We start from the raw sequence: 27,549 nt of genomic DNA on the forward strand, positions 1-27,549 counted from the left end.
TTTCTCTCTCTCTCTCTTTCTTTCTTTCTTTCTTTCTTTTCTTTCTTTCTTTCTTTCTTTCTTTCTTTCTTTCTTTCTTTCTTTCTTTCTTTCTTTCTTTCTTTCTTTCTTTCTTTCCCTCTCTCCCCTCTCTCTCTCCCTCTCCCTCTCTCCCTCTCTCCCTCTCTCCTCTCTCCCTCTCTCCCTCTCTCCCTCTCTCCCTCTCTCCCTCTCTCCCTCTCTCCCTCTCTCCCTCTCTTCCTTTCTTCCTTTCTCTCTTCCTTTCTCTCTTCCTTTCTTTCTTCCTTTCTTCTTCTTCCTTCCTTTCCTTTCCTTTCCTTTCTTTCCTTTCCTTTCCTTTCCTTTCCTTTCCTTTCCTTTCCTTTCCTTTCCTTTCCTTTCCTCTTCTTTCCTTTCCTTTCCTTTCCTTTCCTTTCTTTCTTCTCTCTCTTTCTCTTTCTCTTTCTCTTTCTCTTTCTCTTTCTCTTTCTCTTTCTCTTTCTCTTTCTCTTTCTCTCTTTCTCATTTAAGAAATATAACCCGGACACTCTGCCTGCACTATATCAATGGCAGTGTTGGATGGAGAACAATGGTGATGACTCTCCCGCCCACCTCAGTAGCTCGGTGTCTTTCGTGCTGGCGTTGTAAGCCAACAACAGGAAAGCAGCTGTTGGGATTTGTTGTTGCTGCGGGATTTTTTGTTGTTGGTGGTTTTTTGTTTCGTGGTGATGATTTTCTCTTTTTTACTAAACAATGCTTGCGAAAGAGCACCTGCAAAACAGCCTCCTGGTTTCCTTATGTTTCTCCTCTTCCTATCCTGGCAACAAGGCTGGAACCCTTCTGCCTTGCTTTGTAAAACCCCCATTGTTTCTTTTCCTACCGCCGAACGACCTGTTTTGCCGCCGGGCCCGCAGCCACTGCCAACGCAGGACAAAAGGAAGGAGAGCCAAGCGGGAAAGCCCGGCATCCCCGCACTGTGTGCAGCCACAAGGGGGAGCCACAACGCCTGGCGCGGCGCAGCGCTGCGCGGCCGCTTCAAAGCGAGCAAGCGGCGGCGGCACCGCGGAGGTTAATGGTGCTCGCGTAGCTGTGGGCGCGCCCGCCCTCGTTCGCCCTCACCCCACCCTCCGCCGCCGCCGTCGGCCCTGGGGAAAAGCCCACGAGCGGCGCCGGCCGCGCGTACTTCGCTCGGTGGCTGCCGGCGGGGGGAGACCATGCGCAGGGCGGCGGCGCCCGGCTGCGGCTCCACCGGGTAAAGCTGCGCACCTTCGCAACCATCCCGGCGGGGCTGGAGAGCAGCGGTAAGGCGGCGGCTCTGCTGAGGATCTCAGGGGGGTGGCGGTGTGTCTTCGCAGCGGGTGGCCCGGAATCCTTTACATAAGGGCCGGTTCTCCGGTGCCGGTTGACAGCTGCCGGTCTCGGCCTCCCCGGGTGCGCGGTGCTGCGGTCCCGTTGCCGTGTGCCGCTCGGTGGCCGGGGGGGGGGGGGGGGTGGTGCATCGAACGGATGGGAGCGCATCGGTGGAGCCGTTGCCCCCGGTGCAGCCTCGGGGAGGAGAGCGGTTCCTGGGAGTTGTGTGCCCGCTGTCCTCCAGTTTACACCGAGGAGCTCGCCCTCCATCTAACAGACCGTTCTCAGCAACACACGGTGTGTTTTCGGGAGAGAAATGGTCTTGTTCGGGTCACAGGGTGGAGGACTAGGAGTTGGAGGTGTTTTCTCCCTGATTTTAGCTTCGTTCGCTGCGATTAAGAGATGCTGCCATGGCTGCTTTTCTTTCTTTCTTCCTTTTGAAGTATCAAAAGCCACGTGCGTGATAAGAAGGTTGCTCTCCCCTTGAAACCAAGGGTATCCTCTTGAAGTAGCATCTCTGTTACTTTGTTTCTATGGCTTCTAAGCCAGGAGCATCGATGGGGCAGGCTGCTGGAGAAAGATGTAAGCTGCCCAAGTTTCTTTCTGTTCTTGGAAATACTGTTATTTCTACCCTGGAACAAGTCATGCTGTGTTCTGCAATAAGTAGGAAGAATGGTTTATAAATGGATCCGTATGTTTATATCGTTCACAGTGCGGTCAAACAACTGTTTATGTTGTGAAATGGGATTGCTTCATTTCACATCAGCTTATCAGTGCTGACCTAGGAGAGGCTGCAGCTGAAGAGGCAACGTTCTTGGGCAGAATGCTATTGGAAATGACATCGGTTCCAGTTGCTTGGTGCTACAGCTCATAGTTGCTGGCCTTTCTCATTGCCTCTGTGTTTTGCTTGTGAACCTGAGATCCAGCAGGGTGGGGTGGGGGGAGGTGGAGGAAGGAGGCTGCATGAGGATGTTTGGGGCAGATTGGTGCCTTAAAGTGTTCATACCTCAAGGGATCCTTGTGGTGAAGGAGGAGAACTTGTATGACTGTAGGAGATGTTGGCCCTCTGTCTTGTGGTAAGGCAAAATGACCCGAATTGAAGTTTGTTACTTACCTAAAATAAGATTAAATAAGGAGAATTAGGAGGCTGGATGGGGGTGGAATCTTTACTTTAGTTTTTGCTTTGTTTTGAGTTGCTTGTAAAAGGTAGTATTTATTTCCTTTTTCCTTGGGATGAAGTTTTATTCCTTCTCCCCTTCTTTCACTGGACTTCAAGATTCATTATCCTCTTGTGCAACTGGAATATTGCTCGTGACAGGGAGAAGCCATCTGTGCTTGAAATAAAAGCACAATGTATCAATGTGATGCAACTCCTTTGATTGAGACATTCTTTGGGTAAAACCAAGGGTTAATTTTTGTCCTTTCCAGATGTTCTTTGTTCCTGTTCTAGAACTGCTAGACCAAATCATGTGTTTATCATCTACAAGCTGTTATTGTGGAGTTTTGTCCTTGAAGCTTAGCATTGCAAGTTATCTTCAAACACTATTGAGTTATCTTCACTTACAATCTGGATTCTGCATAGTTTGGTATTTTAAGGCAATAATTTGCGGAAAAGGATATCATAATGAACTGTTTTTGTTCCTAGTGCTTTTTCCAGTGCTGCATTCCATGTTTTTGTTCCGTTTTGAGTGTATTTTTTCCCTCTCAAATAACTTGTGACAACTTTTCTTTCAGTTAAGCCAAAGGACAAGGCTGCTATCCTAACCATGAGTTTTGGCTGTGGTGCCATAAGGGGGGTGGGGGGGTGGCATGAATGGCCTTAGTGTATCTGCTGTATTTACAAGAGTGCTCTCATAGGCTGGCAAAGAGCTGTTGTTTGCCCTCCCAGTGCTGACGTAGGGAAAAACAACAGCTTGGATCATCCTGCAGTTTGGTCTGTTTGTGTAGCCCCTCTCTTTCTCTCCTAGAGAATGGGAGTACCAGGAAATCAGAACGTGTTGCATTTCTTGTATTTCCTGTGGAGTAGAACTGATAGGCAGCTGTGTCAATAGGCTGTGGCTTGACTGGGAGATCTGCTTTTAACTGGATGCCTTTTCTTATCTCTTGAGTTGCAAAAAAAGGAAAGGGAAAGCAGTTGCACACCAACACACCACTCAGTTGGGTTTGGTAATTCTGCTATGCCCAGCTTAGGATGTGGTCAGCTGTTCTTTTTACAAGGCAGTTGTTTTCCTCTGCAGAAAGGAGCTCGTAATGTTTGTATTTCACTGACCTTTTGAAGGAGATCAGGCAAAAAGATCCTAATGATAATTTTTATTTCCCAGTTCTGATGGCTGAGATAAGCCGTTGAAAACACACACACTTCTCTGGCTGTGTGTTGCAAAGCAGTGGGAATAACTTTCTATTTCATTATCTGTGTGTTTCAAATCAAATTGGAAATACAGGTTTCCTGCTTGTGAAGTCATTGAATACTGGAGCTGAGAGTGCTTGTACAATGCTGATTTTCACATACCTTGACTGCATGCTGGTGGTGATATTTACAGTGATGACGTGTAAGTGACCTTCCTCAAATAGCTGTGGGAGGGGGAAAAAAAAGAGGAACAGAAAAAGTGAATTAATGCCTGGTGCTTGTTACTTATGTGAGAAATAAAACCTTCATAAGATGGTTCTAGTTTTGGCAAGATGATGGCATTTCAATGGCATTTTCTTTCTATAGGATTACTTCTGTCTTTACATCCAGAGAATGGCAAGTGGGCAGTGGCTTGTTACGTGGACAATATGACTGTGTTATCTTCCAGGTACTGCTGTGCCAGTTTATTGAAACTGCACCCTGTTTGTAACAAGCAGAAACAACTTAGGATGGAATAGGTAGACTAATGCTTATGTAATGTGGCCTTCAATGTGGTGAAAGCCCTGTGTCTGGAGATGCTCAAGGTCAGGCTGGATGGGGCTCTGAGCATCTGGCTGAGCTGTAGATGTCCCTGTTCATTGCAGGGGGGAAGTCTTTTCCAAATCAAACAATTTTATGGCTCTTTTTTTTCCACCACAGAACATTCAAAGGATCATCTGAAATACTTAGGAGTGAAGATAGAGCCTTGAAGGTCGTTTGAAATACAAGATTCTGACTTTGTGTGCTGTGTACAAGTGCTCAGTTTTGCTTGCACTGATCAGAACTTTTCTTCTGAGCAGCTAGTTTGCAAATCTTTGTTTGCATTTATTTCAGAATTTAATTTGGAAATATTATTGATCCAGTTTCCAGAGTGCTGTAGTTTTTCTCCGTTATCATAAAACTCCACCATGAGCTCATGCAGTCTGAAATCGATCGCATCTTCAGCTCAACCTGCCTTCATCATAGCTCCAGCCCTGTAAGTAGAATGCAATGCTACCTGACAACTGTTGGAAATGTCAGCCTTTGTGAAGGACTCCTGAGTTCAGCTAGTGTGGAACAGAAGTAGGAATTTGGAAGACTGTATTAAAACAAGAGTCCATTATTGCCCTTCTGCCCTGCCATCTGTTGCATGATCAACAACTTCTTTTGCTTCTTATTTCTGTTGTTGCTGTTTACCAGATAGTCTGCTTCATGTCTCATTACTGGTGAAGATAACACAGAAACATGTATATTTCTTATTCTTCCAGATACTAATGTATTTTTCTATCAGTATACATAAAGCTGTTATATATTGCTTTGCTTTATATGAAGTATTTTTACCCTCTAATTCTCCAAGCATTATCTCTAAGGGGGCCGATATGGCAGAACTGCTGATGGAGCTGAATGTGTGTCTCATCCACAGTAGCTTTCCTGAAGCAGTCCTTGCCCTGATTTCTGGTGCCTTTCTCTTTCTCAGCGCCTTGCCCTTGAGGTGCATCCTCTCCTGATTTGGATGTGCTGATCACCAAGCTATGAGTCTGCTGACTGGGAGCAGTCTCTGCCCATTGCAGGCTGTTGGGATGTGCCAAATGTTAAGCCTTCATAACTACTCTGCTGCATGTAGAGGGCAGAAAACTGAACCCTACCTGAGCCCAACCTACCTTTGAGCTTGTTTGTGTATATAGCTTCTAGGAAGCAATGAAACAAAGACAGTACTCTCTGAGCTTGGTTACACTGCTGTGAAGTTTGTTCATATCCGTATTGCTTAAGGCAGTTGTGTTTTTATGGGCCTCCAACAATGTTTGCATTTCATGAAAGGAAAATACAGGTTTTTAAAATCTGATTTGTTCTTCTATTGCTGCTTAACAAAGGAGGTTTCCTTCATTTCTCTATGCCTGCATTGAGAAATCATGCATCCAGATGGAATTACAGCAGTGCCCTGCGATCTGGGTGGCCAGGCTTACATCTCTAGTGTGATCTTGTAGCAGCAAGTGAAAATTCAAGGCTGAGCTATTTGCAGTCAGTGTGTATATTAGCCTGGCTTTCTAAGAAAATAGAGATTACGTGCGACTCCCTCTGTGAATGTCTGTCTTTCACTCTAGCTCTTAATAACTTTTAAACCTCTTGACTAATTCCAGTTGCATTTACAAGAGGGGTTGAAGCTTATCTCCAATAAGCCCAGCAGTGGGCTGACAGCAGGCAGCCTGAGCAGATGGAGAGATCCTCACAGAAGGAGCGGCTGCAGCCTGAACTCTTCCTACCACTTTGACACACACATTCCTAGGAAACTGGATTTTGCTGGCTCAGTTGCTTACGAAACAGCTTACGTTGTGGTGCTATTTTATTTATTTATTTATTTATTTTTACTTTATCTCAAACTATGACTTCCTTTATGAGTATTTTGAATATGGAAAAAGAACAAATATTTGATTTTATTCTTTAACCACAACTTACTTTATAATACAGCTGCAAGAGCATGTGGATAGGAAAAAAAAAAATGGAATCCAAAAACTTCTGTTAGTTGTATTGTTATAAAGAACATAATATATGGTGCTTTCATGATGTTAAAATGGTTATTTCAGCTTACTTCCTCCATTTGCTAGCTTTGTCATGCAGCATCAATTCTTTGGAGACCCAGCAGCTTTAAGTTTCTGGCAGCTTTTGTTTATAGGGATCACTCCCAGAATGGAGCATGTTGTATGACAGGACACAAACTGAAACAGTTCAATTTTATTTCTTCTCTGTATTGGTTTTATGTAAACAGTCTGCTTCTCCTGGTCCCTTTTGCTCACTATTAAACATACCTTCTTGACTGTTTTCTTCTTCATGGTGGTTTCATTAATGTTGTATCATCATTTTCCCCTCACGTGTAAAGTATTTCTTATGTTTAGAACCTGGAGGAGAAACACCTACATCTACTTCCTCCCATTATCTCTATGTTACTTTTACCTTTGCACACTGACTTTCTAGCCTTTGTGGGGAAAAGTACTGACCAGAAATATGTGTTGGAGAGGTTTGATTTGTGAAGAGGCAATTCATATTATGTTTTTGGAGAGAGGGAAGAAAGTATATGCACACATGCTATATATATATATATATATATTTATATTTATACAGCTCCTCTCTTATTAAAAGTTTTTCATTTTAGCATTTCTTATGCTCTTTCAACTATATATAGTTGTTGACGCCTTAGATCTAGAGAGGTTTGCAGATGATGTTTCTCTCTACAGTGAATTAGTAGGTTATGTTTGTATAAGTCACTGTGTGTGTAGCTTTCTAGCAAAGCTATAGTGGGAAAATGCACTGGGTTTATTCCCTGTGCCTGGGAGCAGTGGGCCAGCTCAAGTATGTCGTTTGTACTCAAAGCATCCCAGAGCCTGGCCTCATCTGACCCTCAAGGCCTGACTTGCTGGCTGTGTAGGCCAAAGGGTTGCAGGGCTGTCCTGATGGATCCCGATGGATTGAGGTGATGCTGAGCAGCTTAGCCATGTGCCAGGTCAGTAGCCTGAGGGACTCCTGAGGCCGCTTCTGGGTCAGGGCCTTCATGCCTTGGGTAACCTGCAGGCAGAGCAGGCAGCAGTTCAGGCTGGTTCGGGGAGGTGAAACACAAAGTAAGGTCCTTAAGCACAATGTCACAGTGACCTTTGAGGTTATTAGATGTGTTGACACCAGCCACTTCATATGCTATCTCGTCTGAAGCTCTGATGGTAAACAGTCAGAGGCCCCAGAAGGTCATGGCACTTCCTCTTCTCGTGCTCACCTGCAGGGTGCCAGTTTATCTCATAGCTTGTTTTTCTTTTTTATCTTCTGAGTTTAGTGCCAATCTCTGGTCTTGGGAACTGTTCCGGTGAGCATGTTTGTGCTGTGTCTTGCACCAAGCAGTGCTGCTGAACCTGGCAGCTGTCCATGCTGTTGTTGGCTCCAGTGCAGCTGGTTGGTCCTGCCCTGTGCTTTGGAGCTGTGTGACTCTAAAGGAGACTGTCTGAACCATCCTTTGCTTTGCTGCAGTTTCTTATGCTGCAAAAGTCACCTGGCATCAAATGGCTGCCATCTCTGGGCATCTGATTTGGTAGTATTCAAGATGTCATGTCCCATATTTATCTCCTTTCTTCTGCAATGTAATATCCTGCTGGAGAAGCAGTCTCAGACTTTGACTCTGTGTGGATTTATGTGTTAAAATCCATTCTGTAATACTTTGCCAGTGACTGTTATTTAGGATGAAGTATATAATTCTTGCTTGTTTTCCTGACCCTTTTGCATCTGCAAAGAGGCACATTAGTAGGCTGATAACCCACTTTTCTTTCATCTTTTGTTTCAAATTGACACAGTTTGGAAAAAATCTAACTTCAGAGGGAGCAGCAATCTAGTTCTAGCTGCAGTTCACATTGGATATTTAGCTTAAAATCAAGTTATGACAAATCCTTAGATGACATCTAAATCCAAAGAGTGTGATAGTCTTTTTAGCAAACTGTCAGTTAGCGCTAAATATTTTCACCAGTCATTTCACATTTCCATTAGCTCCTTAAACAGCTGAAGTTCACAGATTTGAATGAAATCTTGTGTTTATGGCTGTGTTCCCTGCCTTTCAATTTAGACTATTGCTTTGAAGCTTTTTCTGCACTGAAAGGTATGAGTGTTTAAAGGAGGCTGGTTGCTTGTTGTTAGGAGGATCATGGATTTGTTTTCTGTTGTGTGAAATGTCTTCAGGAGGGATCACTGGAAGGGCAGCAGGATCACACAAGATTTCTGCTGCTTCTTCTCACCTTGGGATCTTTCTTCATATAGCTTCAATTATCACACTTTCAGACTGTCCTGTTCTTTTCATTGAAATAACTGGATATTTTACACTGTGATACCAATTCATTCTTGAGGTGTGAAAGAAGAGCAAGGATTGTGCTTTTTTTTTTTCTCCTTTTTTTTTTTTTTTTCTTTTTGAATTACAGCTTTTGTGTTGTTGTAGGCAGAATGTTAACTAAAAATTTAACTTGGAAAGGGCCAGGATAAAATGAAAAGCAGACCATTGTATCTGGATGTCCTACCAAAGTCACCTTGACTAACATAGAAATCCATGTCTTCTAACTATGAAAGGAACTTTCATATAAGACTATGTTAATATCTGTGAAATGAGAATTATCCAGTCCTATTTTGTTAAATTTCTTAAGAATCTGGAGAACTCAGAGTATGATATCAAAGAAAGTTTTGTTCTATCTCAGAATTTGTTTGTAGTCCGAGTGACTTTGGGCAAGTAGGCTGATATGAAAGACCAGAAATCTGCCAATTATAATAAGGTCTAGATCCTTCCTAGTTTAAAGATTTATGATAAATGTGTTTTAGACTTTTTTAAATGTTTGTCAGTTGTGCTGAGAAGTTGGCAGAAATCTGGGGTTGTAGCCTTATAAAGGAAAGCAATAAAGTAACCTTTCCCCCACCCCCCTCACTTTACTGAAAAACATACCGAACTTCTTGCAATTCAAAATGGTCCATTCATTCTTGCAGTGGGCTGCTTATCTCCCTGTTGAGAAGGGAGGGGGGAAAGCCAATATGTAGGGAATGGCACTGTTGGGTCAGCGTTTCTTTGATGGTAAAGAGAACAGCTCAGGATATGCTGGCAACTGCATAAAATTAAAAGAGAGTGACTTGCCTCTAAACAAATATTTGGAGGCGGTGATTGGGGTGACAGGAGGTCTCTTTGCACTTGAGGGTTGTTGTGAGGTTGCAGGAGTTTTTTCTTGGTGTTGGCAAGTAGGTCTTCCACAGTATGTGTGGGAAATCCACTTTATAGATGTCGTGCGCATGAGTCTAAGTGTTTTGTGTTAGCTGCTCTGAGGTGCCAAAGTCTCTGCTGCCCAAATGTTTCAGTACTTGAGTGGGAGTGTATCAGAAGTTCCTTTGAGAGTTCTTTTGAAACGTTCATCAACATAGCCCTGATTGTTTCATTTCTATTTTGTGAGGATACAAAGAACCTGAGTGCTTGAAATGGTGAATGCTGTAACATGACAGTAAGAAATAATTCAGAAGACACGTGTTCCTGCCTTGCATCTTGATTGTGCACTGTATTTTGATGCACATGCAAATGCTCAAGAAGGCTTCTTGATAGCTATGTCTTCAGTGGTTGCTTTATCATGTGTTACGGATAGTAAGTGTCAGACTGACTTTTCCTTTGATTAGGGGGCCTCTGCCATTTACAGTTAATATAGACCTACAGTGTTGGGAGCTCTGCAGTGATCAGAAAATGCTTCTGATTTGCCTGAGAACTTTAAATCCAACATTCTCAAATTTCTCTAAAGAGCAACTTTTAATATTAGCAGTAATAATAATAAAGACCCTTCCATTTTCTTACTACTTGTTCACTACATTGAAACAGCAAAATGAGGATATTTTTATTTTTATTTTTATTTTTTTTTATTATTTTTATTTTTATTTTTATTTTTATTTTTATTTTTATTTTTATTTTTTTAATTAAGATGGTTTGAAAAAAGTATTTCCAAAAAGTACTCGCTGGTTTTTAATATTGGCATTTCCTCTGGATTCTAATGGTTAATAATAATGGAACTGTCAAAGAAAACAAGATGTGAGCTTCTCAAAAAGTAATAAAGCAAATACAGTTAAATAAAGTGATTTTCATCTGAAGGCAGTACGCTTTGGCAGATGTAATCTATTCTGGGTATGTACCCACATATGCAAATCGCATAAACACAAAGAGTGGCTTCAGGGCAGTCTGTCACAAAATGAACAAGAGTATTGGGCATCTGGTGGTACACATTAAAAGTTCATCTTCTCCAAGATGTGAAAGCTTATGTGTAACATAACTGAATGAGCAGTACTGCATGACTGGGAGGACTGGAGTTATTTTGGAGGCTTCTTAGAGGATCGTCTGGTGTTAGTGGTAGAGGCAGTTGGACTGAATGGGGCCTTTATTGCTGTGGCGTTATGAATTACAGCACTGCATACCATGTTCTACATGAGTAATGGCACACACAGAGATGGGTTGTGTGCTCTCTTACAGAGCTGTATTTTCCTTACTGACAGTTCTTGTTCAGATCATTGCCATCTCCTTTAACATTCTCTTCCATTCCCTGTAGTCTCCTGTGCTTCTATCTGGGTTAAGGGATTGGTGTTTTTTGTTTTTATCTGTTGGTTTTTGAGGCTAGATGGCAAATGTGAAGCAGAAAATTAATGGCCCATTCCTTATCTAACTCACTTTCCCATCAAAAGACCACAATCCTCCCAGCTGATACAGTGACTCTAGTGAGAAAAGACCACAATCCTCCCAGCTGATACAGTGACTCTAGTGAGTATACTGGTACAACACAAGATACAGGGGGAAGAGCAATGACACACATTCTACAGCTGTAGGGAGAGTACCCCCACAAAACACTGAGACCTTAGGGAGCCTATGTTTCAAGGTAACCCTGTGCTACCAGCTTCTCCCTGCTTCCTTTTTAGCACCTCTGTTTGCCATGGAGAATGCTGCCAGCCACTCCAAACCACCAAACCACTCCAGTTCCATCCCTCTGGCTGTAGGTTGCATGGCGTGCAGTTGTACCTGTTAACACCTCATGAACTGTGGACAGTTTGTAGTCCAAAAGGAATTACCCCACATATTTCTTCTCACCTAGTCATTCCCTGTGTGCCTGAGTTTCAAGAGGCAATTTAAATGCTTCTCGGCTGCAAAAATACAAACCCATGGCTTAAAAATAAACTTAAAAATAAACATGTACTTTAGAACAAAAGACCACTCTTTTTCCAGAAGAATACTTTCTGCATTTCAGAGTGTCAGAGATAAGCATTGACTTCTCTGCTCCCTCTGTGACTGACTGTCAAAATGAGGTTAGGTTAAATCTGCGCAGAATTGTAGGTCAGCTTGAAGCTGCCCTTAAACGATAGCTTAATTTTTGTTTAGTGCTTTAAGTGAATAATCACTTCAAGCAGCTCTTGCAAATGGAGGAAGAAAAAATAACCTGCCTTACATTCTCATACATGTCTGAGGGATAGTTAGAAATTATCCAAAATTCAGTCTTTTATTACTCCGCTTGGCAATTCTATGCAAATCATAGCCACAATATTTTAATATTTCTCCTTAAGAAACTAGACTAGCAAGCCATGTGGAAAAAGCAATTTTTTCCGCATTGTGCAGAAATTGTTCAAAGTGGTGTGATATGCCTGCATCTGCCTTTTCACAGGAATCCATACCTTATTTCTTCAGCTTCCCTCCAACCGCTCTTGAAATGCAGTCATTACAAAACCTCCTGCAGTAAAATAAATATGCAATGCCGATTTCATTATGTTAACAGTAGCTTTTGCGTGTTTGTTCTTCACTGGAGGGAAAAATAAATATAGAGAAGACATTTTCCATTCCAGCTTTTTAATGAGCAGGTGTGCAGGGGGAGTCATCTTCTCACAAAGACTTAATTGTGTGTGGATTTCAGTTGCACTACTATAATAAACCTGGTAGTTAAATCCAAGAGAAGACCACCCCTTGTTACAAATCTGAAATGATGAAGATTTTTTTTTCAAGTGCATCCTGGAGTTAGTTGAGCAGTAATAGCTGTCAGCTTCAAAGTAGACCTCGTAATTAAATTGTCTGGCTTCCCGTGTTAGAAATACATTGCCCAATTTTCAACACTCTGTATGTGATGTATTGGTGTGAGTGGATTTTATTAAAGAATCTTCTCTCACTGTATTTTGAGCCTTTCTGCCTTCATGAAATCACATGGCTTCCATAGAGCTTCCCACGTGGGATCTGCTAAGAAAGCATCTTAATGTCACAAATCAGCTAGGTGAATAGGTGTTCAGCTGTGGTAGTCTGTACTGTGCTTGCCAAGAGAGAATGACGTGAGCTATATATCTGGTAAAACCAAATGGAAGAACTGGAGCACATGGGTGGCTGGTCTTAGAGGTCCATGGGGATTTCACCTCTTGACTTGAAGAACAGCAGAGTTAGCTGACACCAAACAGCCCAGAGCTTTACCCAAAGAGGTCTGCATTTTTTCTCTGCTAAATAGTGTGGTTGCATTCAGTTTAAATCTTTCAAGATGTAACCTCGTTAGCTCAGGGATCACAGGACTTGGCGTTGGTGTGGCATGTGAACATCATGCACAGCAGAATTTCTCTTTGTCCCTGGCTCCTTTACTGCCCTGGGGAGTGATTGCTGCTGAGGGAATCTCACCATCACCCTGTGATTCTTGCCTTTCTCTGTCATGGTGACAGCGTAGGACTGCACAAATGCCATCTCCTGACAGTGTTGAAGGATGCCAGTGAGGGTTTTATTTTTTTGCATAATCACACGTTGTCCCTACAGTAAGCAAAAGTGAGAATCCAAAGCTGAAATTGTGCACATAAGCTGTCAAATTTCATCCTTTTTTTTCCTTTCTGTCCTGAGGCGTTTGTCCTTGGACCCTGTGGCTGCTGGGCCATGAGCTGCATCATCAGCTCTGACAGAATGGAGCTGAGGGAGATGAGTTTCACGGCCATTTGTGCCTCCTGGCTGACACAAAAGCAGATGAACTGTGGGCTGTCACATAAATACAGAGCAGATCCCATAGCCTTTCTTTCCTCATCTGTCACTGGTCCTGTGCTGAGCCTGATGCAGGTTTCCTAATTCTGCCTGTCAGCTTGTGGCTTTGTACAATGGAGCTTACTTGTTAGGAGAGGCATTACAGCATGTCAGCAAAAACACACTGGGTGAATGGAGCAGCAGAAATATTAACAAGTGGAGGTCTGTGGGAAATAAAGCGGCAATGAAAATGCTCCAGAAGGACCGAGCATAGACCAGACGCCATCTCTATTTATTTATTTGTTTGTTTGTTAAAAAGCCAATTACACTGATTACTACTCTGTCTTTCTCATATTTTATAGATAACTAGACAGTCACAACAGTGACTTGTTTTTAACGAGGGAAACCAGGTATAAGTATGTAGTGATTTTCTGGACATCTGTAGCATGGGAGACAGCATCCTGGAATGCAGGAGCTCTGCAAGCATACTGCATATAGAACTTCATTTAGCATACCAGTGCATAGCTGGAAGGATTGGAGAGGGACAAGGATTAAATTATCCTTGGCTGGGATTTGTAAAAGAAAGATTCTTCTCCTTGCAACACATTAATGACAGTTTAATATGTACATTCTGCATCTGGTTTTATTTTTCCCATGTTTAAAAGGTCTTTTGAAAACTTGTAGGAGGTATTAAAAAAAAAGAGCCATGAGAATTATTAGTGCTGAAACAATTCCTGGTAGTGATTTAATGTGGAAAGGATGAGTTACGAGCAGCTTTTATTTATTTACTTGCCCGTGCATTGGTTTTATTGTGTCCTTGTTCAGGTAGTTTTAGGGCAGACCTACAGTCGTCCAAAGGCAAATGTTTAAAACATGTCAGATTGGTTGCTGTGTCATGTCCACCTCCGTGTGATGCACTGTCCTTCATTGCCAGCAGAGCAATGTCATAGGCAGGTCAGAAGCAGGCTTCTGGCTCTTGAAACACTGGGGGAAAATAATCAAGAGAAAACAGACCGAGAAGATGATTTAAATTACAGAGGGATTTGTTGTTTCTGATGGAACACATTTTTGTCATGTAATTCAAAAGGGCAAGGTGTCATGCAGAGATGATAATTCTGTAGGTCCTCTCAGAATACTTATCTAAGTTTTTGGTTGAAACCCAAGGAGAGGTGGAAGATCTTGAGTACCTGAGTAAACAGTTTGGTTGTCTGATGGGGAAAAACTGCATTTTGTGTGGCTTTTGCATGATCTTTCTGCATGATCTAGATGGCCAGATTCACCTTGCCTCTAATGAGGCAAGGTGCTGGGTACTGTCAGGCTGGGTCACCCTGCAGGCTGGGTGGCTGTCAGGATGCTGTCTAATGAAGGGAGAGCCTCCTGGGAAAGCCTTGTGTGGGAGGGGATGTAAGAGTTTTGTCTCTCTGCAGAGCTTAACCTAGTAGCTGTGTGTCTTCAAGAAAATGCTGGAGAGGAGAACTGAAATTTCCACTTTGGTTAAGGAAGGAAAGGCCTGCAACAGGAGGTAAATCCCTGAGATCCCCCTGAATTCTGGGGGTTAGAAAAGATGGTGCAGGAGAAAACACTGACAAAAAGGGAATTGTTTCCTTAGATTACTCCAGGCTTTGAAAGACAGAAAAGGGAGGAAGCTGCAGGAAGGCAATTTCCTTTGTTTTATTCCTCTCCAGCCCACCCTGCTCCCCGTGCCCCCCAGTCTCCATTCCCATTTAGGAGAGCCATGCAACTACAGTCACTGACTAAAGCTAAGTAGCCCCACAAGCAAAGCTGACAGGATACCAGTAACTTGCTTTCTCCACCACTGGAGAAAACAGTGCATCTCTTGAGTTGTCCAGATCAAGGCAGACCACGTGTTTGGGCAGTGTTTGTAGCCTGTCTAGCATTCAGACTAGATGGGACATAGGTAATCTCTGGAATTCAGGCCAACCAGCTAATACATGCGATGCTCCCTCTGACCTTCAGCTCAAGGAAGCTACTTTTTTTAATTAGCAGATGTACCATAATGAAAATAGATTTTGATTGTCATTTCTTCCCTAAAGCATCAAAAGAATGTGGGAAGAGGGCAATAACCACAGTTGGTCCTATTTCCTAATTTTCAAGCAGAATTTGAGGCAATGAAGCAAGTAGGAGGAAAAGGTTAAAAAGTGAGGGGAATGTGCAAGAAAGGAGGAGAGAACCTCCTTTTGGTGACAACAGTTGGATGAACAGCATGTTGGATAGCTCAAAGATGTTACAGTGCATGTGCATAAATGTCTGTGGATAAAAGTTTGTGCAAATAAAAGTTCCCTGAGCTGTCTGGTCACTCTTTTAGCTACTGATGCTTGCTGTTCTTTCTTTTATTCCTTTCTTTCTTTCTTCTTCTTTTTCTTTTTTTTTTTCTTCTTTTTTTCTTTTTTTCTTTTTTCTTTCTTTTGCTTTTTAAGTATGAGAGTTGGTTTTTTGTTTTTTTCTTTTCTATATCACATCTCTCTAAGTGGAAATCAGTGTGGAAGCTGAGAATGTTGCAGAAATGAAAATGGTCGTTTTCAAAACTTCCAAAGGTTAAACTGTGCCTTGAAATGTGCAGCTGTTTTAAAATGTTACTTTGATAAAACTCATGATTATGAAATTAAGGAAGACCAGAATCTTGTGTGTGTGGCTATAAGCTAATTCCAAAACTGCTTTAAAGAAAACGAACAAAGTAATAAAAGATTGCTTTCATGTTTAAAATCTACTTGCTCTATTTGAGGACATAGCTTTTCTGAGTATTCACTGTAAAGGAGCAATGGTTTCTTTCTCAGAAGTAACACTTGGATAAACTGGAAAATGGGAAATGGCTTGGAATGAAAGCAGCACTCCTGCCAACTGCTGTATTCTGAATTCCTCCTCTTCCCTGGCATTTTATCATATTTATTAAAATGCTCTGCCTACAGACTAGCTTTGCTCAAAGTGGTGGGCTTTGCATGTGATTTTGTGTGTATGTTGTCCTGGTACAGTTTCTAGGAATGCTTTGTTAAGTGTGTGGAAAGCTGCCTTAATTCAGTGTAGTTCTTGCACATAAGAAGTCCCTGAATCTACTGCTGTATTCAGCCTGTGATCCTTCAGAGTATACTTTTGTGAAGCTCTGACCATGAGGACTGAATCTATGTGAGACATTATAAAATATATTTTTCCCCTTCAGGTGTAAAAATACATTGCATTACAAAATCTCTATCGTGTCACTTTTGGAAGACTTATCCCATCCCACATGCTCCTTGAGCCAAAAAGAGTTGAGAGGTGAATTTTTTGTCTTCAGTAAGACCACTTGTGCCACCACACACTTTTCAAAGCTCATTGATGGAACAGAGCGGTGAGTTCCGGTTTTATACAGTCAATCTAAATAAAGTCTGACCCTTATTTTTGTTTTTCAGGCTTGTCTACCTCTGCATCGAGCCAAATTCCTAGACTGGTTGGTGCTGTCTCATGGGATCCCTGTGACTGACAAAGGAGAGCTTGTTGTGGTAGGCGCTTGCATTGACTGTCTTGGCAGCATTTGGCCTGGGCACACGCAGATGCAGTTTCCAATGCAGACACTCTTTCATAGGACTCTTATGCCAACAGGAGCTGGAAAAAAAGCCCCTGAGAGAAGGGCTTTATGGAGGCTCTGGAACTGTTGCTGTGTTCTCCCATAAAAATCAAAACCACATAGCCTGAACTGCTACAGAGGAGGGAATTTGTTAAAGTTTGTTTTTAATTATGGAGCTCTACAATGAAAAAAGCTGGCTTATTTACCAATTAAATGTAGGAAAAAAGCAAAAATCTGCATTCCAGTTAACTTCCTAGAGAAGCCCAGGGCACGGGGGAGTTGTTTTGGTGCAGTTCTATAACTGTCTTCAAAGCATAGTCTTATTGTACTATCTTAAATAGGCTAATTAGGTTTTTATTTTCATCAAACTTTATGCGAGAGCCTGATTTGCTTTCAGATACATTCCTTGATTTAGTAGCTTGGTGTTCCACAATACTATGCTTTCATTTTTAACCAGCAGTAATAATCCAAATAAGGAAATACAGTAACAAAAGAAGTGATTTCTTTCTTGAGTTGGCTATAGATCTATATGTACTCATGTCATAGCAAATGCATTTCCAACAAAGGAAAAAAAAATGTAGCACAAGTGCTAATCTTGCCTTCTAGAAGGCAGTAAAAATTCTCTTTAAGTAATGAAACTGTCCCCATTCTTATTCTGCTTGTGGTTTAGAAAAGATCATGTAAACATCACTAGTGCTGTAAGTGCTGCATTATGTTTACCATCATATGTTGCCATATGTGGAAATTAATGTAAATTTCAGATTTTTCATTTGCTTGAGCTTGTAATTAGCTATTCAGTGTTTTCCATTTTTGTGAGCAATGCCACTTTTGCTTTCATGCATCTTTTGGAAGTAGTATTGTAAACTCGTATATATACAGACTAGCAGATTATTTTCTTCTTTCCTTTCAAACTGATATTCTTGGCTTAGCGTTCAAACTTTAACAATGTTCTTGCGTGACTTTTTCTAAGCACAAGAAGAGCCCAGTGTGAAAAAAAGCATAACCATTTCCTCATTGGCTTGAGTTTATGTATTGAATTTTTATACAAAAAGCTGCATGCTTAACTTGAGTGACATGTCTTAGTGTGAGGAAATACTGCTTAACTGTAAAGTTTGTTGAAATATTTTTCATATAGCATTTTCTTTCTTGCTCACTCTTTTCATACCAACTAGAAAAAAAATATTTTGTCATGCTCTTTTTTTACTTACAGAAAAACAAAAATGGAAAGAAATAGAAACAATTGATTTTAAACCAGAGCATTTCAGCATCTTCAATACCCCTTCCTTTAAAAAATGATATTAAACAACTCTTCATTGCTTATTATTATTTTAAGCAGTTGGTTTAAAACTGTAACATGAAGAACTGGAAATGATTTCTTGTGTCCCTTGCAGTTTGAGCTGTGGATTGTGTAACTTCTCCTTTCATAAACTTTCATCTCACAAGTAATCATTATTTATGCTCCCCATACTTATTTTGGGAAGATGTAGTAGAAACTTTTGGTTCATGTCTGTTACTCTAGAACATTTCTTCAAGTTTCTATAATAAATATATAATAACAAGTTTATGCCCATTTGTCCTGGCAGTCAATGACATCTCTCTAGCTTAGATAACTCATTTTGTACTTTGTGATGTGTTACATTGTGTCATTTGCATACAGGTAGTGACTATTTCTCCTCTTGATCCCCATGTGTTAAACAAATAAGCCAGGCATCTCCAGGTTTCTTTACCAAGATCAGCTCTCCATCCTTCTCCCAGGAGAGTCCTATCTCTTCATGCATAGTGGTCCGCCAATGTGAAGCAACCCTGGACTCTTATCAGTCTCTTCCGGGCTTCTGTGATGAGCCTGAACAGCTCAGCCTCACTGTGCTCTTCCATAGCTGAAGTGAGACTTGATTTTGAATCTTTCTGCTTCCTGCATACCCTGGAATGGCTCTGAAGGATTACTGGAATGGTGCATATTCTGGCAGAAGTCTGTATTGGAAAATATTTGTGGCATACGGATGATCATGAGGTATTTGTGTGACGAACAAGAACATACCATACATAATTCAGGCTATTAATACAAAGCAGAAGAGTGCTGCACTGTGATTATCCTTGTCTAGCAGGCAAAAGCCTGCCGTTTCCTTAGTATGATAGTAAACACATCGACAGAACTTGCTGAGCTGCTCTAAGTATTGATTTTTCTTCTCTAAGTATCTTGGGAAAAGCTTGTGCATCTCTTCTTTAGAGATGCTTTCATAGATGTAGCTCTATAGCTTACTCCTGCTCATTAGCTGAGAGAGAAGGAACTAATTGTGAAAATCAGAGTGAAAAATCAGAGTTTGCCAGGAAAAGGCAAACTTCTCTAATAATCTAGAGTTGGTTTGAGATTGTGGAGGTTTCTTATGGAGTTGTTTGTCTTCTTGTTCATATCTTCTAAATATTTCTTATGTTCCATTTTGTTGTGAAAGTGTCTTGGCTTTGCATCAGATCACAGTGCCTTGGCTTTGCATCAGATGTCATAGCAAAGTTAATGTATTCTAATTTGCTGTCTATAAGCCCGGTGGCAGCTGAGATCCCTGTAACTGAGTTGGTGTGCCACAGATCAGGGATGAGTGTGCAGTGTGGATGATCCAGCTCCGGTGACACATACATCATTTCATTATTATTATTATTCTGTTATATTTTGTAGCCAAGCTGTGTTGGTTGTGTCAGACTGCTGCTGAGTTCAGCTTGGAAATTTTGAGAGGGGAAATGAAAGTTAGTGAAGATGTGAATATAAAACGCTTAGAGGTGTTGAGTTTGTTTTTATCAGTCTGTGAAAGGAAGAAAGAACTGTGCTGCAGAGGTGACAAACACAGTTTGTGGCAACAGCCACTAGGTAAAGTTCGTTTAATTATAGTTCATGAAATAAGATGTGAAAGTAAACCTATTGACTTTAGTCCACAGGAAATCTCCTCTCTGATAGCAAAGAAAGGTTTGGAAGTGGTAAAAGTGGACAATGATTTTTTTTTTTCTTTTTCTTTTTTTTCTTTTTTCTTTTTCTTCTTCTTTTTTTTTTCTTTCTTCTTTTTGAAAAATAAAATTTTATAAAGTATCTTATATCAGCTCATTTTAGAGCCATCTGTGTTCCTTGTTTGCTCTGTTGTTTATATGTGCACTGCTGTGGTTTGTGCAAAGTGACAAAGAATGGTCCTAACCAGGCCAGGAATTCTCAGTCTTGAATTAAAAATAAAATAAGTTCTTAGTGTGTTGCAATTATTCCAGACAAACTTGGCATTTGATTGAAATCCTCAGCTGTAGGTTACATCTCTGGGCTTTTATTTCAAATATTGGAAGATTTTTCCCTTCTCTGTTGTTGTGATCTTTTGAGATTGTAGTCTAGATTTATAGAAGGTGCAGATTGAATAAGCTGTTTTGGAGGTAGTACCATATGCTGAGAACTAAATGGGAGGGTTTTTTGTTTTTTTTTCTCCCCTTTTGTTTTGTAGAACTGAAATCTGGCTGCAAACGTTTGCTTTTTGAACAGATGTTGTGTGTATGTGAAATGAGCTCTCTGAATAGATTGTTCCAGGCTATGTGAAACTGGCTGCTTCTCTGTTAAGAATGGATTTGAAGAGTTGGCCGACTGGGGCATAGCCCAGTTTTTTCCCCTGTGCAGTGAGTGAAAAGGAAGTAGGGGAAGCTGACCTTGCACACACAAAATAGAGAATGCAGTAAGATTCCAGTACTTAAATGTGCTGGAATGTACTGGCAATGTGTAAAGTGGACAAATAGGCATAATTTAAGGCATTTGTCTGCTGTTGTATATTTTTGACCTTCAAAGAAAAACATTAAGCAATCAATGCAGACCAGTCCTTGTAGAAATTGACTTGTTTCATGCAGAAGGGTCTTGTTATTGCGTGTCAAAGTTGGTACCTGAGCTTTCCCAAACAAAGCTTCCACTTTTCTCCTCCTCTTGAACAAGATTCTCTGCAGGTGTGCTTGAGAAACTTTCTTGCACCTTCCTAGATTCAGGGATTGCTCTGGATCCTCTAATTTTATGCTACCAGTTTTTCATTCTCCTGTATTTTTCCAGTGTCCTTCCAAGTAAAATCAGTACAAAAGCTCTCTCCATGTAAATTCTCAAATTGTTGTTACTGAATCTTCATCCCATCCTGAATAGCTTGATTCTGAGCTCTTCCTTTTTCTGTGTTCAGCTCTGGTTTGCTTTTTGCATGTCTCCTTTTCAGTTTCATTTCCCTAAGAAATTATTACGTTCAGTTGAAACAGCTGTACAGATTAGAACTGCCAGTGGGAACAAAGCTGCTGAAGAGCTCCGCATCTCAGGGAAATGATGTGAGTTTCATACTGTCCTTTCCTTTGCTACTAAGGTAGAAGGCTGATTTACAGCTTGCCAAATAACTTTCCTGTTATTCAGTAGCTCTTCTTGCGTCTGTCATAATTTTGAAGTGCTGCTACCATAAAGGCTGGAGCTCAGATCTGAGGAAGAGGCAGGTTGGTGGCTGAGTCTGTTGCAGGAACAAGCTGAGTGGTGCAATAGCAGAAGCTGTCTCAGGAGCTGTGGAATTAACTTCTCCAGGAACTTGGAGCCCTCTCAAACCTCACCACTTGCTGTTCCAAGCACAACACCCACTTTTCGACCACGCTTTCTTGAACCAAAACACAAAGTCAGTCTCTCCAGAATAAAAACATTTAATTTTGAGAGTTAGTGGAGAATGCGGGAGAGAGTACAAACTGTCTGTGACAAAGGATAATTATATTCTTTTATGTGCTACATACAACTTTGCCTGCTTTTTCCATCTGCTAACCACTGCTGGTGTCCCAGTATCCCAGGCCTCCAGGTTACTTCAGGTTGCACGCAGGTATTAGAGCAGTCTTCATCAACCAAGCTCAGGTAACTTCTGTTCATAGGTTTGAATCATGTCCAGTTGGCCACTTAGTGACAAAGTGCTGTGACCAGTGAGTGGGGGAAGAATTCTCTTCCCCATAGCTTGCATTCCAACTCTAATGCCATTGTTTACACTCCTGTTTTTATGAAACACTTTCTAAATGGCTAGTTATTTTCATTCATTTGGTAACTACCATTCAGAAGCCACGTGTGGTCAGCTTACAATTTAAGTGTCTTGATATCTTGTATTTTGATGCCTCTTCCTGGTCTGCACGTCCTCTAATCATTACTGTCTTCTGTAGGCCTTTGCTAGCAGGGCTTGGGTTTTCTGTTGTTATTTTAAAGCACAGATTAGATTACAAACGTGCCTGGGATTAATCAGTTACTGACCTAGTTGCTTTGTCGGTCATGTTCTCAAACACACTGTTAATGTGAGTACATGACTTCACCTATTAGGCTTCAGGTGTTTAAAGCTTATGTAGCACTGCCTTGGCTTATGGCCGTTGTAGTAACAGCTACCTGTTCCCTTTTCATAGTAGTGTTTAGTATGGATGAAAGAATCACTGGATTTCCCATCTTTTCTTGCACTGTGGTATCTTCCTACAATGGTCTGCCTCTGGCCTAAATGAATTATGAAGCCCTTCAAGTACCTTTCTTTGAGCTGTGATTCTCTTATTCCCGTTTGTGCTCATTGCTGTAAGACGTGCTGTCCTTATGTTCCCCCTCTACTTAGAGAAAGGCTTGTTCTGCTTCTTTTGGAGAAGCAACAGCCCTCTGCTCTTTTTCTATCTCCTATGTACTTTTGAAGTAGCACTACTCTGCTATTGAATCTGTTTAATCTGTTTCCTGATGGAAAGAAACAAAAGGGCAGAGTACCCCAATTGATTGGGGCAAAATACTGTATTAGTTGTCAGTGAAGGTTAACCAGGGATTTTAGGAAATAAAGGTGGTACAGATCTGGTGTGGTGGTTATTCCTCATTAATCTTAAAATAGAAATTCAAAGACATTTCAGTGTTCTGTTCCCTCCCTGTAGCAGTTTTTTTTTTGGTTTTTTTTTGGTTTTTTTTTCCTTCCTGTCTAGTTTTAATATTGACCAACTATTTAATCCTAAATGCACGTAGAGATTTTAACTCCTAGCCAAGCACTTATTGTCCTTTGTCCTCTACAAGAGCGACGGTGATGTGTGTGTGTGGGAAATCTAGAGACTGTGACAAAGCTTACTCATACAATAGGCTATCTTTAGGAACATTAATAGCTATATTTTAAGTGAAATTTCTATTACTGGTCTCCTAGATTGCTAGGTACAATAAAGTCAACTAAGGGAGAGAGTAGTCAGATTGAATTTGCTACTAGGAATATCTAAAAACAAACCACAAGAGCTAATTTTAAACAGTGGGTTGCCACTCATGTTGTTTGGTTTAGAACCTCTGGACCAATTCCTCTCCGTTTCTATTTTAAAACTGGTATGTCAGACCAATGTAGCTGCTCTTTCACCATCTCCTTAACATAAAACACCATTAAAGTAAAATAGGGAAAATAGGGAAAAGCAACAATTACGGAACTTACAAAAAAGATTCATTTTTTAGTGCAGTGGGTTTTCTTAAAATAGGACATTATGTCTTGAGCTGGGTGGGTGGCACATGTCTATGCAAGTACCATGTAACTTGGTTTGAACTGTGGTAAACGACCTCATCTGTGATCTTCCCAGAAGCTTTTAAAAAATAAAAAAAAATTAAAAAGCAGGCTTCTGTGGGTTTTTTTTCTTGTTTGGTTTGGGAAAGTATGAACTGAGCATTTTAGATAGTAGGACTCTTTCCAAGTTCAACATGTGGCATCTGGAAAGTGTAGAATATCTTTAACTACCATTTTTTAATTCAGTCTTCTTAATAATATTTTTTCTTTCCAGTGAAATTTTGTTTTCCTAAGTTTTTTTTGTTGTTGTTGTTGTTTTGTTTTGTTTTTTACTTTATTTTTATCATTAAAATATTAAATGGTTGAGATGATGTTTGTTTTTTTTTTAGTGCTGCATACAAAAGGAAAGGTGCCAGAGCTGTCAAAACTCTCACATTCTGCTTCTGACATCTTTTCTGACACTCAAATGGGTCTAGAGAAAATGGTTTAACGCTAAATTCAGATACTCATGTTTTTTGAAGCAGTAAATTTTGTATCAAGGATATTTATTAGTTGAGCTTCATAACTTTATTATTATGACTTAGCTTCTGAAACCTGTGATCCACTCCAGCACGTACCACGCAGAGCTACTATCTGACTATCTGCAGAGCTTCTAAATCAGATTTTTCCAGATATGACTTAGGTTCAAGGTGTGAGACTTGAGGTGTTTCATGCAGGGAGGGGAATGCCTCTAAGGAGCTGTTTCATGGATATTTGTTACACATGACAAACTCTCGTGACCTTTTTGATCATTAATTGCTTGCTTGGATATATAAGAGGAGCTCACTTTCTAAAATAGCTTAAGGAATACATTTTTATGGATATCAGTGCTTTAAATATAAATGTTGTTTCTACGTTTTGTTTCTTTCTTTAGGAAGTAAAATGAAAATGCTGTTAATATTAAGTTTCTTTAAAAGCCATCAAAACTCATATATGAAAGCTATTCATCTGATTGATTGTTCTTAAAGCTTTTCTTTATAAGCCCCTAGAATGATGAACACAAATGTAAGGTGCACTAGAAATGTTTTCCCCTCCTTGCCAGAGTAAATCCTATCAAATTTCCCCTGCTTTATGCTGCATGCTATGTCGCTCTGCTAAGAATAAATACATTTTCTATCCTTGTTCTCTGCGTGCATTCTACAAGTAAGAGAACAAGTACAGCAGCCTATAAGAAAGTCTAGTGAGAGTAGCATTTTGGTACTCTTGCTGCACAGTCAGAGAATCATACGGGTTGGAAGGCATCTCTGGAGATAGAGATCTGGAATAGACCCCCTCCTAAAGCAGATTCCCCACAGCAGGCCAGTCACACAGGAAAGCATCCAGGTGAGAAGGAGAGTCTGCAACCTCTCTGGGCTGTTCTGTCACACACAAATAAGTTGTTTCTCAGTTTCAGATGGAACTTCCTGAGTCCCAGTTTGTGCCCATTGTCCCTTGTCCTGTCAATGGGCACAACCAAAAATAACCTGGCCCATCCACTTGACTTCTGTCCATTAAGTATTTATAAGCATTGTGTCATGGTTTGATGATTTTTGGTTACTGGCATTCCACATCATAACATCATGTAGTGCACTGGGAGTTAAAGTGTTAATACTCCAGTTCCGGGTACCTGTCCAGAAGAGTAGAACTACATTCCCCAGGGGGTCTTTGCGGTCATAGAGGAGATAGAACTCCTGGCAATGTCACCTCATCAGGTTATTCTCTTCATCGCTCTTCACCTCTCCTCACTGCTGCCTGTCCAGACTGTGCGTATAATTTCAATATTACTGTAAGGCCTACAGCTTTCAGATATGCTCTCATTATATTTGATTTATTAGCTTCAATTCTAATTATATTGTATTATAGTGTGTTATCTTGCATTCCAATACCATATTTAGTAAATTAGTTTGTTTCTCCTCAGATCACTGCTGCTATTTTTAATTATTTTGGGATTCCCTGTTTCCCTTTTCTGGAGGTGCGGAATTTGTGAAATCCCTCTGCCCCACTTGTCACAGAACCGGGCCGAACCAGCCTGTAAACTATTGACACACTGATAAGATTCCCCCCTCAGTCATTTCTTCTTCAGGCTGAACAGTCCCAGGGCTCTCAGTCTTTCTTCACATGGGAGATACTCCAAGGCCCAGTCACTGTTGTGGCCCTCTGCTGGACTCTTTCCAGTTCACTGTCTTTCCAGAACGAGGGAACCCAGAGGAATCAGAGATAAAGCAGAATGCGTGTGCCATGCTCAGAACCACTGCCCACTGCTGCTCTCATGAATGTACAGAATGTGACAACATTTAACACATCTGAACTACACGTGACGGAATGATTTAGGTTGGAAGTACCTTCTACAATGTGTATGTTAATTTGGGGAAAGGTCTAATATATTCAGGTCTCTTGCACAAGGTTAAGAGAGCAAAGTCCTATCAGTTTCTTAACATCCTTACTAAATTACCTAGTTGGTAGTGAGACCCATTTATAAATGTAGATCACCCTGTAGCTTTTGTTGTTAAAATTTTTTTATAAACGAGGAAACAAATACTACACTTCAAGCTCCAAAGGCACCTTAATGTACTATGATTAACCACTGAGTAAGAAGAGAAAACTACATGGGAACTAGAAACGATTAAAGCCCAACACCTATTGATTTTTAAGAGCTGTGCTCAGATTTACAGAGATGCATGGAGAAAAGAGTAATAGTATTCCTCTGCACTCACTCTCTAAATCAAAGATTTGTAGCTTGTCAGTGTTTTTTGTTTAGAAAACTTTAACTTGAGGAGCCTTGAGTACAGCATTTCCAGGGATCTGATCCAGGTCTATAAATATCTAAGGTGTGCGGGGCAAAGTGGAGAGACCAGATTCTTTTCAGCAGTGTGTGGGACAGGACAAGGGGAAACAGCCAGAAACTGGAGCATAGGAAGTTCCGCACAAATGCATGCAAGAACTTCTTTATGGTGAGGTTGACAGAGCACTGGAACAGGCTGTCTGGGGGGCTGTGGAGTCTCCTTCTCTGTAGATATTCAAGACCTGCCTGGACACCTACCTGTGTGACTTGGTGTAGGGAACCTGCTTTGGCAGGGGGGTTGGACTCGATGATCTCTGGAGGTCCCTTCCAACCCCTACAGTTCTGCAATTTCTGCTGTGGTGAACCTTCACACTTTCTTTTTTTTTGAAGGTCTTTCACAACCTGTGCTGTGTGACTTGACATTCATTTAGAAAGTAGGAGCTTAGACCAATTTTAAAGATCTGCCCTGAATCAGTGTTATAAACAGATCCTTATTATGTTATAGATTCCCTAGCTATGCTGCCCAGTGTGGGTGAGAGATCTGTGTCCAGACATGTTCTGTTTGAATGTCACTTTGGGATCTGATTTGGGGAAATGTAATTGAAAGATGTAATTCTGTAATATGCAAAATGAAACTTGGGAACAAACAATTTATTCACACAACAGTTTGTTCACTGAGATTCTACCATAGACAATTATAGTACTAAATTTTGAAACACTGTTCTTAAAGGCAGACAATAGAAACAGAAAAAATAGAAAATCTTTAATGATCTCAAGATTTTTTAGTTTACTTTTAGTTTTGACTGCTCTAATCTGCAAGTAATAAGAAATAAATTACATTAATCTTCCTATGATGAGTCTGTTTTGCCCATGATGGTAACTGAAAACTATTCTCCCTGTCCTTATCTCAAACTTTGAGCCCCTTTTCATCATATTTTCTCCCACTGTTCCTTTAGGGGACTGGGGGGATGTGGGAGAATGGCTTGGTGAAATTTAGCTGCCTGCCAGGGTGAAACCACCATGCTCAGCAGGTAGGTGTAAGAAGACATACTTTTACAAGGTGGATTATTTTTATCGCTGGAGGCATCAGATGCTATTTGAGAATGAATTCTCTTCTTACTGGTCTATAATTCAGTTCATTTGCACAGCTCATACTGTTAGGTGTCAGGAGGTGGAATTCCTCCAGAAGATTTGGTGTTTTTTCCTGTTGTTTATTATTGGCTGAGGTGTCTGATATTAAACAAACATAATCTTCCTTTAAAGACCTCTAAAATTTCCTGTTTAGTCAGTGAAAAGTAAATTATGTAGACAATCCATTTTAGAAGTCCTACCTCCTCCAATAACAACTGAGTGAGTGTCTTAGACTGATTTTTCCTAATCATCCCATTGTCTCTTTGTGCTCTATTGGGTCTTCTGAGTTCTTCAGAACCTAGGGAAACTTTGCACTAGTCTCTGAGGGTCCGAGCTGAATGACAAGAGTGGGAACTTGCTGTCAGC

General features: G+C 40.9%; 1 protein-coding gene across 8 annotated transcripts in view; it reads left to right on the top strand.

Annotated features, from left to right (window-relative positions):
• Positions 1-190: 190 nt before the first annotated feature.
• Positions 191-27,549, top strand: part of RNF144A (ring finger protein 144A) — a 62,935-nt gene continuing 35,576 nt past the window's right edge. Inside the window, exons 1-3 of one of the 8 annotated variants that reach the window (XR_014944239.1) lie at positions 191-1,280; positions 16,595-16,684; positions 18,453-18,582. Coding sequence is in view for 2 of the 8 variants with exons in the window: in XM_085542155.1 (XP_085398281.1) it covers positions 1,486-1,626; positions 16,595-16,684 (231 nt within the window). In the remaining 6 variants the exon portion in view is untranslated. Of the gene's footprint in view, positions 1,281-1,359; positions 1,627-2,309; positions 2,406-16,594; positions 16,685-18,452; positions 18,583-19,738; positions 25,034-27,549 lie in introns of those variants that run through there. The other 7 variants (XM_015859385.3, XM_015859386.3, XM_085542155.1 and 4 more) reach the window with 7 other exon arrangements.

The sequence above is a fragment of the Coturnix japonica genome, chromosome 3 (assembly GCF_054131305.1).
Source record: "Coturnix japonica strain WE chromosome 3, WE-NBRP24, whole genome shotgun sequence".
In the NCBI taxonomy this organism is placed as follows: domain Eukaryota; kingdom Metazoa; phylum Chordata; class Aves; order Galliformes; family Phasianidae; genus Coturnix; species Coturnix japonica.